The sequence below is a fragment of the Notolepis coatsorum genome (genome assembly GCF_963971535.1).
Source record: "Notolepis coatsorum genome assembly, chromosome: 19".
Taxonomy (NCBI): domain Eukaryota; kingdom Metazoa; phylum Chordata; class Actinopteri; order Aulopiformes; family Paralepididae; genus Notolepis; species Notolepis coatsorum.
Genome location: NC_140183.1, coordinates 12,410,138 through 12,430,568, shown reverse-complemented (window position 1 = coordinate 12,430,568; position 20,431 = coordinate 12,410,138). Strand labels below are relative to the sequence as shown.

General features: G+C 47.5%; 2 protein-coding genes across 2 annotated transcripts in view; one reads left to right on the top strand and one right to left on the bottom strand.

Moving 5' to 3' along the window:
- The window catches only part of mrpl13 (mitochondrial ribosomal protein L13), a 45,080-nt gene extending 32,153 nt beyond the window's left edge, over nucleotides 1-12,927 (top strand). Inside the window, exons 5-7 of the mRNA XM_084336479.1 lie at nucleotides 1,182-1,268; nucleotides 2,856-2,977; nucleotides 12,112-12,927. Coding sequence (XP_084192605.1) covers nucleotides 1,182-1,268; nucleotides 2,856-2,977; nucleotides 12,112-12,136 — 234 coding nt within the window. The 3' untranslated portion in view covers nucleotides 12,137-12,927. The remainder of the gene's footprint in view (nucleotides 1-1,181; nucleotides 1,269-2,855; nucleotides 2,978-12,111) is intronic.
- A 390-nt stretch (nucleotides 12,928-13,317) lies between these two features.
- col14a1a (collagen, type XIV, alpha 1a) overlaps nucleotides 13,318-20,431 on the bottom strand; it is a 119,993-nt gene continuing 112,879 nt past the window's right edge. Inside the window, 1 exon segment of the mRNA XM_084336541.1 lies at nucleotides 13,318-15,617. Coding sequence (XP_084192667.1) covers nucleotides 15,325-15,617 — 293 coding nt within the window. The 3' untranslated portion in view covers nucleotides 13,318-15,324.

Sequence of the window (20,431 nt, the reverse complement as noted above, 5' to 3'; positions counted from 1 at the left end):
CTCACCTCCACCCTGTCTCACCTCCACCCTGTCTTCCTGTCTCACCTCCACCCTGTCTCCCTGTCTCACCTCCACCCTGTCTCCCTGTCTCACCTCCACCCTGTCTCACCTCCACCCCGTCTCTCTGTCTCTCCTCCACCCCGTCTCTCTGTCTCTCTGTCTCACCTCCACCCTGTCTCCCTGTCTCACCTCCACCCTGTCTCTCTGTCTCACCTCCACCCTGTCTCTCTGTCTCACCTCCACCCTGTCTCTCTGTCTCACCTCCACCCTGTCTCTCTCTCTCTCCTCCACCCTGTCTCTCTGTCTCACCTCCACCCTGTCTCCCTGTCTCTCTGTCTCACCTCCACCCTGTCTCCCTGTCTCACCTCCACCCTGTCTCTCTGTCTCACCTCCACCCTGTCTCACCTCCACCCTGTCTCTCTGTCTCTCTGTCTCACCTCCACCCTGTCTCTCTGTCTCTCCTCCACCCTGTCTCTCTGTCTCTCTGTCTCACCTCCACCCTGTCTCTCTGTCTCACCTCCACCCTGTCTCCCTGTCTCACCTCCACCCTGTCTCTCTGTCTCTCCTCCACCCCGTCTCTCTGTCTCACCTCCACCCTGTCTCACCTCCACCCTGTCTCCCTGTCTCACCTCCACCCTGTCTCTCTGTCTCACCTCCACCCTGTCTCACCTCCACCCTGTCTTCCTGTCTCACCTCCACCCTGTCTCCCTGTCTCACCTCCACCCTGTCTCCCTGTCTCACCTCCACCCTGTCTCACCTCCACCCCGTCTCTCTGTCTCTCTGTCTCTCCTCCACCCCGTCTCTCTGTCTCTCTGTCTCACCTCCACCCTGTCTCACCTCCACCCTGTCTCTCTGTCTCTGTCTCTCTCTCTCTCCTCCACCCTGTCTCACCTCCACCCTGTCTCTCTGTCTATGTCTCTCTCTCTCTCTGTTTCTCTCTCTCCTCCACCCTGTCTCACCTCCACCCTGTCTCTCTCTCTCTCCTCCACCCTGTCTCACCTCCACCCTGTCTCTCTGTCTCTCCTCCACCCTGTCTCACCTCCACCCTGTCTCTCTGTCTCACCTCCACCCTGTCTCTCTGTCTCACCTCCACCCTGTCTCTCTGTCTCACCTCCACCCTGTCTCTCTCTCTCTCCTCCACCCTGTCTCACATCCACCCTGTCTCTCTGTCTCTCCTCCAGTTAATGAAGTTGACGTGTTATGGAATGTTGCCCAGGAACCTGCACAGACGCACCATGATGCAGAGACTGCACCTCTTCGCTGACGATGTAAGTCTCTCTCTCTCTGTTCTGTTTTCTCTCTCTCTTTCTTTCTCTCTCTTTCTCTATTTGTCTCTCTTTCTATCTCTTTATTTCTCTCTTTATCTCTCTCTCCCTCTCTCTCTCTTTCTTTCTCTCTTTTGTCTATTTTTCTCTTTCTTTTTCTCTCTTTCTCTCTATCTCTCTCTCTCTCACACACAAACTGTGGGAATATAAATGACATCATTATTTCTCTCTTCTCTTCTACCTCTATTCCATCATCTCTCCTTTCACTCATCTTCCAATTCTTCCAGATGGTGACCTCTCTCTCCTCTCTCTCCTCTCTCTCCTCTCTCTCTCCTCCAGGTGCTTCCAGATGGTGACCTCCGCTCTCTCCTCTCTCTCTCTCCTCTCTCTCCTCTCTCTCCTCTCTCTCCTCTCTCTCTCCTCTCTCTCCTCTCTCTCTCCTCCAGGTGCTTCCAGATGGTGACCTCCGCTCTCTCCTCTCTCTCTCTCCTCTCTCTCCTCTCTCTCTCCTCCAGGTGCTTCCAGGTGATGGCCTCCTCTCTCTCCTCTCTCTCTCCTCCAGGTGCTTCCAGATGTTGACCTCTCTCTCTCTCCTCTCTCTCTCCTCCAGGTGCTTCCAGATGTTGACCTCTCTCTCTCTCCTCCAGGTGCTTCCAGATGGTGGCCTCTCTCTCTCTCCTCCAGGTGCTTCCAGATGTTGACCTCTCTCTCTCTCTCCTCTCTCTCTCCTCCAGGTGCTTCCAGATGGTGACCTCTCTCTCTCTCCTCCAGGTGCTTCCAGATGATGACCTCCTCTCTCTCCCTCCTCTCTCTCTCTCCTCTCTCCCTCCTCTCTCTCCTCCAGGTGCTTCCAGGTGATGGCCTCCTCTCTCTCCTCTCTCTCCCTCCTCTCTCTCTCCTCCAGGTGCTTCCAGATGATGACCTCCTCTCTCTCCCTCCTCTCTCTCTCTCCTCTCTCTCCCTCCTCTCTCTCCTCCAGGTGCTTCCAGATGATGACCTCCTCTCTCTCCCTCCTCTCTCTCTCTCCTCTCTCCCTCCTCTCTCTCCTCCAGGTGCTTCCAGGTGATGGCCTCCTCTCTCTCCTCTCTCTCCCTCCTCTCTCTCTCCTCCAGGTGCTTCCAGATGATGACCTCCTCTCTCTCTCTCCTCTCTCCCTCCTCTCTCTCTCCTCCAGGTGCTTCCAGATGATGACCTCCTCTCTCTCCCTCCTCTCTCTCCCTCCTCTCTCTCCTCCAGGTGCTTCCAGGTGATGGCCTCCTCTCTCTCCTCTCTCTCTCTCCTCTCTCTCCCTCCTCTCTCTCTCCTCCAGGTGCTTCCAGATGATGACCTCCTCTCTCTCCTCTCTCTCTCTCCTCTCTCTCTCTCCTCCAGGTGCTTCCAGATGATGACCTCCTCTCTCTCCTCTCTCTCTCTCCTCTCTCTCTCTCCTCCAGGTGCTTCCAGATGATGACCTCCTCTCTCTCCTCCTCTCTCTCCTCTCTCTCTCTCCTCTCTCTCTCTCCTCTCTCTCTCTCCTCCAGGTGCTTCCAGATGATGGCCTCCTCTCTACCTCTCCTCCAGGTGATAACCCCCTCTCTCTCTCTCCTCCAGGTTCTCCCAGAGGAGATCCTGGCCAACCTGACAGAGGAGCTCCCTCAGCCCCGAAGGATCCCCAAGAAACTCAACGAGTTCACCCAGGAGGAGATCGAGGCTTTCCCCAGGCTCTTTACCCTGTATGTACACACACACACACACACACACACACACTCACACTCACACTCACACACACACACAGAGAGAGAGAGAGACTTCTCATAAACACAGAACTAGTATAGGTTACTGTCATCGTTCAGCTGTCTGATGGAGTCCGGTACTAACACTGTGTGGCCAGAAGGGGGTGCTGTTGATCCGTGGCGTTGCTACAGATGGTGACATACTTCTTCTCCACATTCCCATTCAATCAGAAACACTTTATTCACCATGGGGGGTATTTAACGTGTTCTGAGGAGGCTTCCTGCCAAAGCAGATTACCGCCACGTCAGCCCGTTTATTTTAGGGACGGCTGGCTTCGGCAGGAATCAAACCCCTAACTCCGGCAGTGTTGGTGCCATAATCTACCCATGAATGGTAAATGGACTGCATTCATATAGCGCTTTTATCCAAAGCGCTTTACACATTATGCCTCACATTCCCCCATTCACTCCCACATTCACACACCGATGGCGGAGGCGACCATGCAAGGTGCCGGCCTGCTCATTGGGAGCAGTTAGGGGTTAAGTGTCTTGCTCAACCTCCTCAGCCACTGAGCCCCACAGCTACACAGGGAATGGAACCATCAACCCTGACAGTGTTAGTGCCATGCTTTATCCATTGAGGCACACAGGGAATGGAACCCCCAACCCTGGTAATGCTAGTGCCATGCTCTACCCATTGAGCTACACATGGAATGGAACCGCCAACCCTGACAGTGTTAGTGCCATGCTCTACCCACTGCGGTACGGCACTGGTCCATTGTCTTCAGCTGGAGGTGGTCTGCGGTACAGTACTGGTCCATTGTCTTCAGCTGGAGGTGGTCTGCGGTACGGTACTGGTCCATTGTCTTCAGCTGAAGGTGGTCTGCGGTACAGTACTGGTCCATTGTCTTCAGCTGGAGGTGGTCTGCGGTACAGTACTGGTCCATTGTCTTCAGCTGAAGGTGGTCTGCGGTACAGTACTGGTCCATTGTCTTCAGCTGGAGGTGGTCTGCGGTACAGTACTGGTCCATTGTCTTCAGCTGAAGGTGGTCTGCGGTACAGTACTGGTCCATTGTCTTCAGCTGGAGGTGGTCTGCGGTACAGTACTGGTCCATTGTCTTCAGCTGAAGGTGGTCTGCGGTACGGCACTGGTCCATTGTCTTCAGCTGAAGGTGGTCTGCGGTACAGTACTGGTCCATTGTCTTCAGCTGGAGGTGGTCTGCGGTACAGTACTGGTCCATTGTCTTCAGCTGGAGGTGGTCTGCGGTACAGTACTGGCGTCTGTGTGCGTCTCATCACAGTCCTAAAGGCTACCAAGGCTTTAAAGGAACACACCAACATTATGGGACATGCGCTTACCATCTTCTCCAGAGTCAGATAGATACCAATCTCCTCTCTGTGCGTTCAGTAGAAAGCTATTCAGCTGCAAGCTAGCCTAGCTTAGCACAAATTAATGGAATCGGATATGGATCGTTTCTGTGGATGGAGTTTCAACTATCACTTTGGTTATTAAAAGTGGAACGTCCTTGATATAGAGGCTCGAAACAATCGGAATCTGATGCAAAAGGTTTATTTGCGCATCACAAAGTTCCACAGCAGATAAACTGAGTCAGCAAACGGGGTTTGAGACTGACTTCTCCTTCCCACGTGTCCCAGCTTGTATACAGCTTTTATATTTTAAATGCTGAGTCTGAGGTTCCGAGAGATAAAGGTTTCAAGGCCAGGTTGTGCTTCCCAGGAGCTGAGCTCATGTACCTGGTAAATGGCTGCTTTTTTATATAGCGCTTTTATCCAAAGCGCTTTACAATTTGTTACTCACATTTTTACCCGTTCACTCGCACATTCACACACCGACGGTGGAGGCAACCGTGCAAGGTGCCAACCTGCTCATCGGGAGCAATTAGGGGTTAAGCGTCTTGCTCAAGGGCACATCGACACGCTGAGCGGGAATCGAACCGGGAACCTCCGGATTGCCAGACGACTGCTCTACCTCCCGAGCCACTGGCACACCACCCCTCTACCTGGTCACACCACCCCTCTACCTGGTCCCCTCTACCTGGTCACACCGCCCCTCTACCTGGTCACACCACCCCTCTACCTGGTCACACCGCCTCTCTACCTGGTCACACCACCCCTCTACCTGGTCACACCGCCCCTCTACCTGGTCACACCGCCCCTCTACCTGGTCACACCACCCCTCTACCTGGTCACACCACCCCTCTACCTGGTCACACCACCCCTCTACCTGGTCACACCACCCCTCTACCTGGTCACACCACCCCTCTACCTGGTCACACCGCCCCTCTACCTGGTCACACCACCCCTCTACCTGCTCACACCACCCCTCTACCTGGTCACACCGCCCCTCTACCTGGTCACACCGCCCCTCTACCTGGTCACACCACCCCTCTACCTGGTCACACCACCCCTCTGCCTGGTTACACCACCCCTCTGCCTGGTCACACCACCCCTCTACCTGGTCACACCACCCTCTGCCTGGTCACACCACCCTTCTACCTGGTCCCCTCTACCTGGTCACACCACCCCTCTACCTGGTCACACCACCCCTCTACCTGGTCACACCACCCCTCTACCTGGTCACACCACCCCTCTACCTGGTCACACCACCCCTCTACCTGGTCACACCACCCCTCTACCTGCTCACACCGCCCCTCTGCCTGGTCACACCGCCCCTCTACCTGGTCACACTGCCCCTCCACCTGCTCACACCACCCCTCTACCTGCTCACACCGCCCCTCTACCTGCTCACACCGCCCCTCTACCTGGTCACACCACCCCTCTACCTGGTCACACCACCCCTCTGCCTGGTCACACCGCCCCTCTGCCTGGTCACACCGCCCCTCTACCTGGTCACACCACCCCTCTACCTGGTCACACCGCCCCTCTACCTGGTCACACCGCCCCTCTACCTGGTCACACCGCCCCTCTACCTGGTCACACCGCCCCTCTACCTGGTCACACCGCCCCTCTACCTGGTCACACCACCCCTCTACCTGCTCACACCGCCCCTCTACCTGGTCACACCACCCCTCTACCTGGTCACACCGCCCCTCTACCTGGTCACACCACCCCTCTGCCTGGTCACACAGCCCCTCTGCCTGGTCACACCGCCCCTCTACCTGGTCACACTGCCCCTCTACCTGCTCACACAGCCCCTCTACCTGGTCACACTGCTCCTCTACCTGCTCACACCGCCCCTCTACCTGGCCCCCTCTACCTGCCTGCTCACACCACCCCTCTGCCTGGTCACACCGCACCTCTACCTGGTCACACAGCCCCTCTACCTGGTCACACTGCTCCTCTACCTGGTCACACCGCCTCTCTACCTGCTCACACCACCCCTCTACCTGGTCACACCGCCCCTCTACCTGGTCCCCTCTACCTGGTCACACCACCCCTCTACCTGGTCACACCACCCCTCTACCTGGTCCCCTCTACCTGGTCACACCACCCCTCTACCTGGTCACACCACCCTCTACCTGGTCACACCGCCCCTCTACCTGGTCACACCGCCCCTCTACCTGGTCACACCACCCCTCTACCTGGTCACACCGCCCCTCTACCTGCTCACACCACCCCTCTACCTGGTCCCCTCTACCTGGTCACACCGCCCCTCTACCTGGTCACACCACCCCTCTACCTGGTCACACAGCCCCTCTACCTGGTCCCCTCTACCTGGTCACACCACCCCTCTACCTGGTCACACCGCCCCTCTACCTGGTCACACAGCCCCTCTACCTGGTCACACCACCCTCTACCTGGTCACACCGCCCCTCTACCTGGTCACACCACCCCTCTACCTGGTCACACCGCCCCTCTACCTGGTCACACCGCCCCTCTACCTGCTCACACCGCCCCTCTGTCCTGGGTGGTCCGTGCAGCACTTGTCCCATACCTCTTTTTTCTGAGGCTCCAAGAAACAAGGGTGTTGAGGCCATGTTATCCCAGGAGCTGTGCTCCCATTGCTGATCGGATCAGTGCCGCCCTGGGGGGCCCACGACTCCCCACCAATACAACCGACTCGGCTCCGATCTGCTTTTTATTTCTTCATAAATGTGTGCAGCCGGATAGCTTTCTGCTAAACGCACAAGGAAATTGGTGTCTTATCTTCTGGTCTGACTCTGGAGAAGACGGTAAAGCGCATTTCTCATAATGTTGGCATGTTCCTTTTTTAAGATGGTGGATCTTTTCCTGGTTGTCTAAACAAGTAGTCAAAACAGGGTTAGGGTTAGGTTCATTGCTCCTAGAATCTTTAACGGGGAGGGGGTGGAGAGCCCTTTCTTAGATTGGTTACCTTTTTTTGTTTACATGATTTTAAGTGGAGAGGATGATCCACTAAAATCTATATGCAGAAATACATGAAGTAACACTTTCTAAGAGGACACCTTCTGCACGGCATTGTAAACGGGCAGGGCTCAAGCCCCACTTTGGTCCCTATCTGAGCACATGCCTATAAGGGAGCACTGATCCAGAATCAGTCTCATTCTGTTAGTTTGATGGGGGGGTTAATGACCACAGATTAGCATCCCCTACTTCTGGGAGCTTTGTGGATATGCACCCAGATTTTGTCATAAAGACTTAATAAGCACATAATGTTTTGCAAACCTATGTCTAGTAAGTGTTATTAAAATCTCTTATCAATAGTAAATACTAATCTAGACCTACTGGCTTGGTTCCATGACTATACAAACTTCACAATAAGCCAAGAGGATAGCTGGTGTCTCACTCAGCAACTCAAATGTATATGTATTCCCTGCACTATTCTAATGTATGCTGAAAACTACAACGCATAAAGCAGAGATGCATTGTGAAGAGTCTGATAAATTGGGTCCATTATGTATGCTACTGTTGTTGTCAGCCATCTCTTTCACCCAGGAGTAGTGACACGGTCTCCAGAACAGGAGAGCCACACATGTGTTGTAAATATGTATAAAATGTAAGTCCCTGGCACCAAGCAAAGACATTGATAATGCATTGTGAAAGGTCAAAGGTGCACCGATATCAATTGAAAAGAAATCGACCAGTTGTTCCTCTTTACTTCCTGAAGAGTTGATATCTTGGAGATACGAGGCTTCTGCGCGGTCCTGATGAAAAGCAGGGGAGCGGATATTATTCCGCATAATCGGATTCATGGCTTTCTGAGATAAGTGTTTCCCGGTTGGAGATTAGGTTGACATCGGTGACGACCTGCAGCTCGCCTGCATGATGATGTCGCCTCTCTCTGCCCTGTATACAATATCACTGCTGCAGGTTAACTGCTGCAGCTCCAGTGTTCTCCACCAGGCAGGGTCGGGTCCATCATTTCACAAAACCACTGATCCAGAGTCAGCATCAGTCTATTAGTTTGACTGAGTTCATTAGCTGTGTGAATATGGACCACCCATATCTCTTCATGGAGTCTTAAAAACACATCTTTTGTCCCTGTGCAAATCCAATGTCCAGTGAGTATTATTAAAAACCTACTGAAACAATAGTAAATGCTGATCTAGGACTACTGGCTTGGTTCCATGACTATACAAACATCACAATAAACCAAGAGGGATAGCTGATCTCAACACTCTAATGTATTGTGACGGCTCAGCCACTCCTCCACAATCCATTCACAAACCCGCATGTTGAGATCTTCACAAGGCCCGCCCTCCTCTACAACTTAAAACAATGTAAATAAAAAAAACACCTTACCAAAATGGCGCCGGCTAGTAGGGAGTTAGCAAGTCCGCCCCGATAGTCGCGATCGCGGCCTGCGTAGCTACCGGTTGCCCTTGGTACTCTTCCGTTGTGACCGATATCAATTGAAAACAAATCTACCCGTTTTTCCTCTTTTACTTCCCGAAGAGTTGATATCTTGGAGATACGAGGCTTCTGTGATGAAAAGCAGGGGAGCGGATATTATTCAGCATAATCAGATTCATGGCTTTCTGAGATAAGTGTTTCCCGGTTGGAGATTAGGTTGACATCGGTGACGACCTGCAGTTCGCCTGCATGATAATGTCGCCTCTCTCTGCCCTGTATACAATATCACTGCTGCAGGTTAACTGCTGCAGCTCCAGCGTTCTCCACCAGCATTACTGTTGAAGTGCAGAAGACTGTCTCTCTGAGCTGCTGTTGATATTTCAATTTGCCTCGATAGGAATTCAGAACGGGGCCCATGCTTTTATTTCCACCCGTTTGGATTATTGTAATATACTTTTTTACCTGTTTAAATAAGTCTGCTTTGGTCCGCCTGCAAATTGTCCAAAATGCAGCTGCTAGACTTTTAACCAGAAATAATAAGATGTCTCATATGTCATATCACACCCATTTGGCCTCCCCCCTACACTGGCTCCCTTTAAAATGTAGAGTTAATTTTAAGGTGCTACTCACTACTTACTTAGCCCTTCATGGTCTATCACCTGGATGCATCTCAGACCTTCTTATACCTCGCTCATCAAACCGGGCCCTTAGATCCTCTGACAAAACTTCTATCGTCTGTCCCTAGAACCCGGCTTGCAACCCGGGGTGATTGTACCTTTCAGGTAGCTGCTCCCAAACTGTGGAACGCCCTCCCTTTCTCTCTGAGATCAGTAGAAACATGCAACTCTTTTAAAGAAAACTGCTAAAAACGCTACTGTTCAGACAGGCGTTTGGCTAGTTTTATCTTAGTCTTATTTTGTATTATATCTCTAGTTGGTGTGTTTAATTGGTTCTATGTATTAATGATGTTGTTTGATGCTCTTAATTTATTTTGATTGGAAAGCACTTTGTGATCCTGTATCTAGAAAGGTGCTATATAAATAAAAATGTACTTACTTACTGACATTTCAAGTTCTGTTTTATGTACCGTGCAATGAAATGCCTACTTGCACACTTCCTCCAGACACGGGAATGAAAGACAGAAGGATATTCACGAGTTAAGAACTAACCAAATAATAATATTAAATTAAACTACATTCACAAGTTACATTTAGTCATTTAGCTGAATGCTTTTATCGAAAGCGACGTACAGGTTCTGCACAACAGGTCAGCAGGAAGGAAGGGTACAACTCTTTCAGCTGAGTAACAATGTTCATCAAACAGTGCTGAAACTTGGGTGCTGCAGTGTTGAGTGCATAGTATTAGACATGTTAGTATAGTAGGAAGAGTGCATGATAGTAGAAGTCATTGAGACTAATATCAAGGACTTCATAACACGTTTAAATGCAATCAATAAAACATACATCAGGAATCCATAACGGAGTGACCCACCAACAAGCCTCATAAGTCAATTATGAATTATTGGATTATTGTTCTGGAGTCCAGCAGCTCGGGGTTGGTGGGCTTTGTGGGGCCGACAGCGGCTCAGGAGGTGGAGCTGTCGTCTGGTAATCGGAAGGTTCCCGGTTCGATTCCCCAGCAGCTCGTCAAAGTGTCCTTGAGCGAGACACTTAACCCCTACCTGCTGAGGGCTATTGTAGGTTTCCTCTTACGAACTTCTTACAAGGTTATTTACGAGGAAACGTACGAGAATGTTAGTGAATGAGGTCCAATATCAGGGTGTTGTACATTTCGTGTTTTGTGTGTGTGTGGGTCATTGTGTTTCTGTCGGTGTGTGTGGTGATGAATGAGCTGTTTCTTATTGTTTATTGGTCCAATCATCTCAGTCAATCAAGGGTGTCCTCTTAGGCCCGTCGCCTTATGGTCGTCAAGGTCGAGCCAATCCCAGGTTTTTATTGAAAACAGGGGCGGTACTTAATATTCACTCAGACACTTTTTTATTTCCTTTTACCGATTAGATGTGGTGTGTGTGTCTGTGTGTGAGTGTGTGTGTGTGTCTGTAGGGGATGTCTGGTCGTCAAGGGCGATCCAATTGTTGGCCTTTATTAATGGCTTAGTTAATATGCAACCAGAAGACATTGGAGATCAGAGAGACTTATTATTAGACAGACTATACACACACACACACACACACACACACACACACACACACACACACACACACACACACACACACAGGGCAAACACGTACACACACAGACAGAGCAGGCTCACACTGTATATATACACACACAAACCAGCATGCACACATACATGCACCCAGCAGCAGCACAAACTCAATACACACACACACACCTGTACAAACACACCCAGCAGCCCCCCCCCCCCCCCCCCCCCCCCCCCCACGCACACGCACACACACACACACACAGAGCAGGCTCACACTGTATACACACACACACACACACACACACACACACACACACACAGATCAGGCTCACACTGTATACACACACTCACACACACACACACACACATACACATACACACACACACACACACACTGATAAGACATTTTTAATGCACTTTTGTTTGTCGACAGCAGAACTATTACCCTTCATAATAACATGTTTCTGTGTTGTTGTTGTTGTTGATTTAATGAAAAGCAATATAGAAGATGTTCCGACAGCATCCGTGTCCTTCCTGTTTGGACCAAAACCAGATCTGAGGATACATACACACATACATACATACATCATACATACATACATACATACATACACATCATCTGTCTCCTTTTTAATCTGTTGTTTCCCTCTCTCCCTCCTCCTCTCTCCCTACCTCCCTCCTCTCTCCCTACCTCCCTCCTCTCTCTCTCCCTCTCTCTCCCTCCCTCCATACCTCCTCCTACCTCCCTCTCCCTACCTACATCCTCTGTCTCTCTCTCTCCCTACCTCCCTCTCCCTACCTACATCCTCTGTCTCTCTCTCTCCCTACCTCCCTCTCCCTACCTACATCCTCTGTCTCTCTCTCTCCCTACCTCCCTCTCCCTACCTACATCCTCTGTCTCTCTCTCCCTACCTCCCTCTCCCTCTTTTCTCTCCTCCCTCCCTCCTCGCTGTCTCCCTCCTCTCTCCTCCTTCCCTCCTCCGTTCCTTCTCTCTCTCCCTCCTTTCTTTCTCTCTATCTCCCTCCTCCCTTCCTCCTCTGTATCTCTCCCTCCTCCCTTCCTCCTCTGTCTCTCTCCCTCCTCTCTCCTCTTTCCTTCCTCTCTCCCTCCTCTCCTCTCCATCTGTCCCTGCTCTCTCCATCCTCCCTCCCCCCCTCTCCTCTTTCTCTCTCTCTCTTTCTCCCTCCCTCTCTCTCTGTCTTCTCCTCAGACCTGAAGACTACAGGATGAAGTGAGCTCTTCACAGCGTGGCCAGGACCACAGGCAGCTGCTCTGCTCCATCCTCTCTGAGACACTGAGTCAGGCTGCACTGCACACACAACTAAAGGATTTATATTGAGTAGGGATGCTCGATATTGGCTTTTTTACCGATACCGATATACCGATATTGTCCAACTATTAATTTCTGATACCGATATCAACCGATACCGATATATGCAGGGTTCCCCCCCCCAAAAAACTGAATAATTTCAGGTCTTGTTGTGTACATTATGCATACTTTGACAATAAATAAAATAAAATAAAATAATAGTTTGTTCTTACTTGCTTGCCTGGGTAAATAAAGGTTAAATAAATGTAAAAAAAAATAAATAATTGAAAACCGATACCGATATTTTCCGATTTTTTGGCCAATATCGGCCGATAATATCGGTAGGCCGATAATATCGGACATCCCCAATATTGAGTCTTGAAATCCTTTTTTCAGTGAAAACATCCTAATGGGTGGAAATAATGTCACTTGTTCCATGCCGGTTGAACTGGTTTCAAGACCAAGCAGGGCTTGAGATAGGTCAATTAGGCAGGCCACACCCATTTATTTAACTTGTTTTAAGACAATGCGGTTTATAAAACAGAATACAAGATTACATACGTCGTTAATTGTTTTAGCAAATAACACATTTCAAGATATTCAAGAATTTCAAGCTCGTCAACTCAGCCCAGTGTCACCTTTTCATTCCTATTGTCTGTAGGGAAATTCTTTTTTAAACTGTGCTTTGTATGATCTAATAAACAATAAAAAAATTAACTGTTTCCTGTCAAGCTTTTTCTAATACGAATAAATCCTATTAGAATGTAGAAACTGTGTGGTCAAAGTGTGCCAAGCTGAAACTACTGTGAGACAGTATCAGGGCTTTTACATTCACATTTACATTTAGTCCTTTAGCTGAAAATTTTTATCCAAAGCGACTTACAGGTTCTGTACAACAGGTCAGCAGGAAGGAAGAGTACAGGGTACTTTCAGCTGAGTAACTAATAACAATCAAATCACTGTTGGAACTTGGGTGCTGCAGTATTGAGTGCATAGTAGTAGAGAGACTTTTATTCTGAAGGACACACAAAACCAACGCTTTTCACTGTCATATTACAGTTTTATTGGTTATAAAAAAAAAAAACAATAACAGAAAATAAATAAGTTCCTATTGTGCCGAGACCTGTCCTGCAGTTCAGAACTCAACCAGACCAGAGACCAGTTCAGAACCCAACCGGACCGGAGACCAGTTCAGAACCCAACCAGAGACCAGTTCAGAACCCAACCGGACCGGAGACCAGTTCAGAACCCAACCAGAGACCAGTTCAGAACCCAACCAGAGACCAGTTCAGAACCCAACCGGACTAGAGACCAGTTCAGAACCCAACCAGAGACCAGTTCAGACCCCAACCAGAGACCAGTTCAGAACCCAGCCAGACCAGAGACTGAAGCTGAAAGCCTCTGTTACTTTTAGGCTGGAGTACAAAATAGGCAGGGCTTGCACCTCTGGGACAATTATATTGGTTCCTTTTGTTCAGGTTTTCCCATAGAAAGTAACTTTAGCCATTTCACTGAAAAGATAACAAGCTTACGGAGGGATTTCTTTTTATCCTCTATTCAAATGTATGTATATGTATTTTTTAAGTCAAAGATATTCTACTAACCCAGCAGATAATACAGATACTGTACTTTGAGGAAATGTCACTTTGTCATGTTGTGCAAAGCTGCATTCATTGTTTGACATGTTAAAATAGTCCTGTTACTACAGGCTACATGTCAGCACCTCTGGTGGTTTGGTTCTGTTACTACAGGCTACATGTCAGAACCTCTGGTGGTTTGGTTCTGTTACTACAGGCTACATGTCAACCTCTGGTGGTTTGGTTCTGTTACTACAGGCTACATGTCAGAACCTCTGGTTGTTTTGGTTCTGTTACTACAGGCTACATGTCAGAACCTCTGGTGGTCTGGTCCAGTCAATACAGGCTACATGGCAGAACCTCCTCTGGTTTGGTCCAGTTACTACAGGCTACATGTCAGAACCTCCTCTGGTTTGGTCCAGTTACTACAGGCTACATGTCAAAACCTCCTCTGGTTTGGTCCAGTTACTACAGGCTACATGTCAGAACCTCCTCCGGTCTGGTCCAGTTACTACAGGCTACATGTCAAAACCACTGGGCTTTAATGAACCCCACTTTGCATTAAAAAAAACACACATGAATGACATTAACAACATGTTGAGAAGTAAACATAACCTGTCTTTTGAAGTCAACACAACATTTCGGTCTAATTCATTAGCATAATAACATCTTCATCGCTTCGGGGGGGGGGGGGGGGGGTAAATTTGGCTCCACAGTGTAACGTAGTGTTAAAAGACACCGAACATCTTGCTTCAACACAGTTGTTTAAGCACATAAGACTCCATGGATAAACAAAACAAAACAAAAAGACAGGCAGAGATAAGCTATGGGACAGATATCGAGGAATTACTTTACAATAAAACGACCTCGCTTCGACGCGTTATACAGCAAGGTGTTGTTAGCAACTGAAGCTGTGGGACTCACACATGGTTGATCATTATAAAAACAGAAAAACGCAGCCTGTACAAATGTTATCATCGATTTATCACCATCGTGATCCAAATTATATAAAAAAAAACTTGCTAGCTACAAAACAAACATGTGTTCAGTTCCCGCTCTCATTGGCTCAAAGGTGAACATGCAACTTCACAAAAGGGTTTAGTCATGAAATGGTCTGTAAATCGTCTGTACACAGGCATAGATTCTCTCTCCTTTACATCGCAAATTCAACAGTATTAGCATAATTCAGGCACTTTTCGGACCCCCGTCTCTGACAGAGCTGTCATACAGGAGTCCACAGGGCTATTTACACTGTTTCAACTGGTGGACCGAACCACTAGGATACACAGGGAAGGGGGGGTTCGTCTCACCATAGTTTCTGACGGGGGGGAGATTCTATTTGGACTGTGTGTTTGTGCTTGTGCATGCATGGGATGGTGTCAAGTGTTCATTTCTTGGACTAAAGAGGAAACAAAATGGACCTGTTCACTGTCCCCTTGTAAAAAAACAAAGCACCTGCTGCATGTGTGTGCGTTTGTGTGAGCGTGTGTGTGTGTGTGTTTTGACTCGAGCACTTGAGGTGACTCCATCCTTCCCCCTAAACGTCTTCCTTGTTGCTCTCCTCCATGACGATGACGTCACCACTCTCTCGTCCAATAGCGGCGGCGGCGGCACTGCGGGGGAATCTCCCGACGACCCCCGGTGACCTCAGCTCCACGTCCTGTGAGTGGGGAGGGTACTGGTGGGGGTAGTACTGAGGGGGGTAGCCGTGGTAATAAGGGTCCTGCTCTTCATCCTCCTCCTCCTCCTCCTCCTCGGCGCCCTGGTCGTTGTTGAAGGCCACGGCGTTGGGGTTGTAGGGCTGGTAGCTGCCTTGAGGCAGGGGTTGTACTGGCATTGTGAGAATATGGGGGTAAGTTTGGTATAACGGGACGTTCTAGCAGGTTCTAAACCAGGACGGCCACCACCACCACCACCAGTCAGCTTCATGGAGGTTAGGTTTGGGATCAGGTTAGAATGCTTAGTTTAGAGCAGATTAGGTTTGGAAACCGGTTAGCAGGCTTGGTTTAGAGCAGGTTAGGTTTGGGAACAGGTTAGAATGCTTAGTTTAGAGCCGGTTAGACAGCTTGGTTTAGAGCAGGTTAGGTTTAGAAACCGGTTAGCAGGCTTGGTTTAGAGCAGGTTAGGTTTGGGAACAGGTTAGAATGCTTAGTTTAGAGCCGGTTAGACAGCTTGGTTTAGAGCAGGTTAGGTTTAGAAACCGGTTAGCAGGCTTGGTTTAGAGCAGGTTAGGTTTGGGAACAGGTTAGGAGGCTTGGTTTAGAGCAGGTTAGGTTTGGGAACAGGTTAGCAGGCTTGGTTTAAAGCAGGTTAGGTTTGGGAACAGGTTAGCAGGCTTGGCTTCTTAGTTAGTATAGGAATGTATGACAGAATGTAGACAAGATATCGAGTAAAAAATGATGTTACAGCTTGTCATTACAGCTTGTCATCCATAAAGCAGGCATGGCTAGTGCTGGATTTAAACAGGAACAGAACATTTTAGATTTTTCATCCTACAGTACATCCTACAGTACATCCTACAGTACATGGCCCAGATTACATGTTTAACCTACAATGAAAAGATCATGTCAGGTCACACAAGGGTTCCGTTCCTGTGTAAATCCAAGATGTGAAAAGAGAGGTTGGTAAAACAGTGAATGAAGGCAACCATAATAACCATAATAATCACAATAACCATAATAATAATAATAATAATAATAATAATAATAATAATAATAATAATAATAATAATAATAATAATAATAATAATAATAATAATAACCATAATAATCATAATAACCACAAGAGAAGATCATTCCTTAGCGGATTCATTATGACGTTGGAAAACTGCGTTGTGTTTTTTAACAGTATGTTTCTGTCCAAACAGAAGCTGCAGCAGCAGTGCATTATGGGACGTGTTTGATCAGAGGAAGCATGGACGTTGGTGACTGGCAGGTAGAACTCAAACACTGTGGTGGTGACCTCGAGAGCAGTGGTTCTCAACCCGTGGTTCTGGACCCCCCCCCCCCCCCAGGGAGCCACCACATGATTGAACATGGGGGGTGGCAAAAACATTTCATATTTTTATTATCTTTGGTATACTTTTTCTTCTTTTAATTCTATAGCCCTCTTCCAATCATTGATGAAGTTCAATAGACTGAAAGGGGGGACATTAAAACATTGGTAGCAGTTGTCCATGTCTGTCTCTGCTTGGGGAGTCGAGACTCAGACATCCCTCTGTTTGCAGAACCAAAAGGCCAGCTGTGTGTTTAAATGGTTTTAGGCCCTGTCCACACGAACGCCGGGTGTTATGTAACCATGATTTAATGTGCGCAGTTGCACTGTTCGTCCACACGCATGCAGGTTTTTGGAACACTGCAACCGTGGTTTTTTACAACCGGAGTCCAGGGTGAAGTTTTGCGCGCATCCCGGTTGCAGTGGTTGCGTGTGGACATAGTAACCGAGATTATTTCCAGTGTTTACGGCAGAGCTGTCCATCTCTGGTCTGCATCTCCTTATTGAGCCGTATTGTATTGTACCCATTCTGCAATCTGTTAAATAAAGTTTTCATCCATTCATTCTACTAGCGTTAACGTTACTAGTACAACCAATAGCGAGCGATATAACAACATTAACCAGACTGCTATATCAACAATGTTTGTGTCCAGCAAGATAGTCTCCCATGTGTAGCGTTACTACGCTAATGTACGCTAGCCGCAATGCTAACTATTATAATGGCAAATCCCAATCACATTAGCACGTAAGTTAACAAAATCTGCGATCTTTTTGTGAGACTAAACTCTCCGCTCTTGGTGGTAAATTGTGTTGATGTTGGTTTTGTTTCATCAACAAATGAGGCAGAATGTATCCTTCTTTGTTTATTGCACTTTGTTCTAGCTGCAAACAATGAATGCTATGTTGCTAATGTTCAAGCGAGCAATTTAAAGATGGCAGGTTTCTGTTTTGAGCAGGACGCGTAGTGACGCGTTCAACCCTTCTGATTGGTTGAAAATGGCCTTCATGTTTGAACTACATCGCCACATATTGCTTTGGCATTGTACTATATTACATCAGTTTAAACCACCCGTGTGTACAGAGGTTTATTTCCTTGAAAACCTCGGTGTCAAAAATACTTGTGATCGTGTGGACTGGGCCTTAGTCTCCAGGGTTGAGAACCATCTGTGTGTTTAAATGGTTTTAGTCTCCAGGATTGAGAGCCATCTGTGTGTTTAAATGGTTTTAGTCTCCAGGATTGAGAGCCATCTGTGTGTCTAAATGGTGTTAGTCTGCAGAACGGGCACCATGTTCTATGCATGTGCCTTGGGGTCTGGAGACTGATAGAAACATTGTAATGGACCCCATATTATTATGGAGAAGTTATGCGGGCTGAATACAATTGTAGCTATCACACTGGTTGGTTAGTAGCCTCAAAACATGAGTTTGAAGAATGAGTTTGACATGGATCCCCAGAGACTGAGTTTGGAAACGTTCTAACTGCCTTAGAGGAGGCCAGGAGGTGAGTTGGGGGGAGGTCAAAGGTCAGAGTGCACAGTCCATCAGAAGAAAGCTTCTGAATTGTTTGAATAATTGAATCTGTCCATGTCCTCCATTGTAGAGTCTGTTTTGGGGTATGGAGGGAGGGATAGAGGGATGGAAAGAGGAGGAGGACGTTTGGAGCGCTAGGAGAATGGTCCTCAGTAGTCATTCTCATAGTCCTGTTGAGCTTCAGCCAGAGAGAGAGGAGGAAGAGGAGGAAGAGGAGGAAGAGATGGAAAACAATGTTACTTCATAATGTTAGCAGGAAAGACCCCAACGACACCAACCAGTTGTACCACAGTGACTATTATTCACACGGTGGCAATTTTGCTCTCGTGTCATGCTCAGGTTGGGATTCTCCTCCGCCCTCTTCCCACCGGAAAAGGAATCCCAACCCGAGCAAAATGGCTGCCGTGTGAATATGGTCAGCGGTGGCGGCAAGTAAAAAAAAAAAAACATTGACGCAAATCTTAATTCATCAAAATCAGATTCTTACAGTCAATGTGTGAATTAAGGTCAATGCAACGAAACCAGAACGTAACACTCCACAGAGAGGAGAGATTCACGTGGAGTCGTTGCAGAGGTGGAAATGTGTTGAATCTTTTATTTCTCTTTCTTCATGCAAGAAAGTATAAATAAAGATGTTACAACACTTAAGAAACAGTGGTAAGAAGTAAGTGTTAGCATGGCCTCTGTTATATCAGGTAACCCCTATTCTGATCACTTATATTCAGGCCCGTTTCTTGCCATATGCGGACTATGCGATGGCATAGGGCCCCCTAAAATACCAAAAGAAAAAAATAATATATATATATATATTCTATTTTTGTTGTATTCACTCAATACACTGTATACTGTATATATATATCCTGTAGGGATGTAACACATCATCAGCTTAAACATGTTTACTGATAGGCTACTGCTTATGACCGCAAGTGGGCCTTTCTTTATACATTTTTTTGTTGCATTTTCAAACTTTATTTAACTTTAACTTTATCTTAAATAGTTCCATTTACATTTCAATATTGTAAGTCAGAAATGTAAGGAAAATGCAGTATCTGTCTCATTCGGTAAATCCTGTACGTTTTCAGGAATTTCTGGATGTAGGGGAGCCCCAGTGTTTCTTATTTATTATAATTTTCTGTCATTGCTGGGGTCAACTTGAGTTGTTTGATTTGAATTTGTGAGAAACAAAGATATACATTTTTTTTTCACACATCTAGCCTCATTTCCTCTTAAAGTGCACCAGATTGATGCATTTAAATGTTAAATGCGGGCCCACCTTAAAGGGTTTGGAATCACCCCACCATAGTTTCACAAAATAGGGGCCCCCAAACACCTTTTCACTTAGGGCCCCCACAAAGCTAGAAACGGCCCTGCTTATATTGTGTCAGAGTTAGAACGGTTACAGTATTAAATACCAGTCTTTTATGAGGTAAACCCTATTCTAACCACTTATATTGTGTGAAACTGAGTTAGAGCAGCAGTTACAGTATTAAACACCAGTATTTTACCAGGTAAACCCTATTCTAACCACATTTACATTTTGTCATTTAGCTGACGCTTTTATCCAAAGCGACTTAAAGGTTTTGTACAACAAGACAGCAGGAAGGGTACAACTCTATCAGCTGAGTAACAATGGGTGTCATTCCCGAACGGATTTACGACCAAAAACGTCCTCTTAGGCAGATTTCTGCCCATTTAAGACATAATAGGGCTGGTAGCCCTAATAAGTGAGATCGGATTTGAGCGTGGCTGAGAGCCGATTTAAGAGTGCTGAGGAGCACACTTATGATTGATTGACTAATTGAAAATGTTATTAACTTGACAGACTGTGTTCTCATAGTGATTCCTTCATGTCAACGCCACAGGCCTCCTTGGAATTAATGACTTAATCATAATTAAAATAAATATGACAATATTTGTTCGATAAGAAATTACGCATTCGATGTCAGAAAAATAAATAATATGGATTCATCTGATCACAGGGCAGCTGTATTAACCATATCTGAACCAGCTATTTTGGACAAATGTATAATTACTTTAATTACTCAAATATTCAAACACAATTATGCAATTATTGTGAAATGATTGAAAATAATAATTATTTAATGCCTTCTGTGGAATTT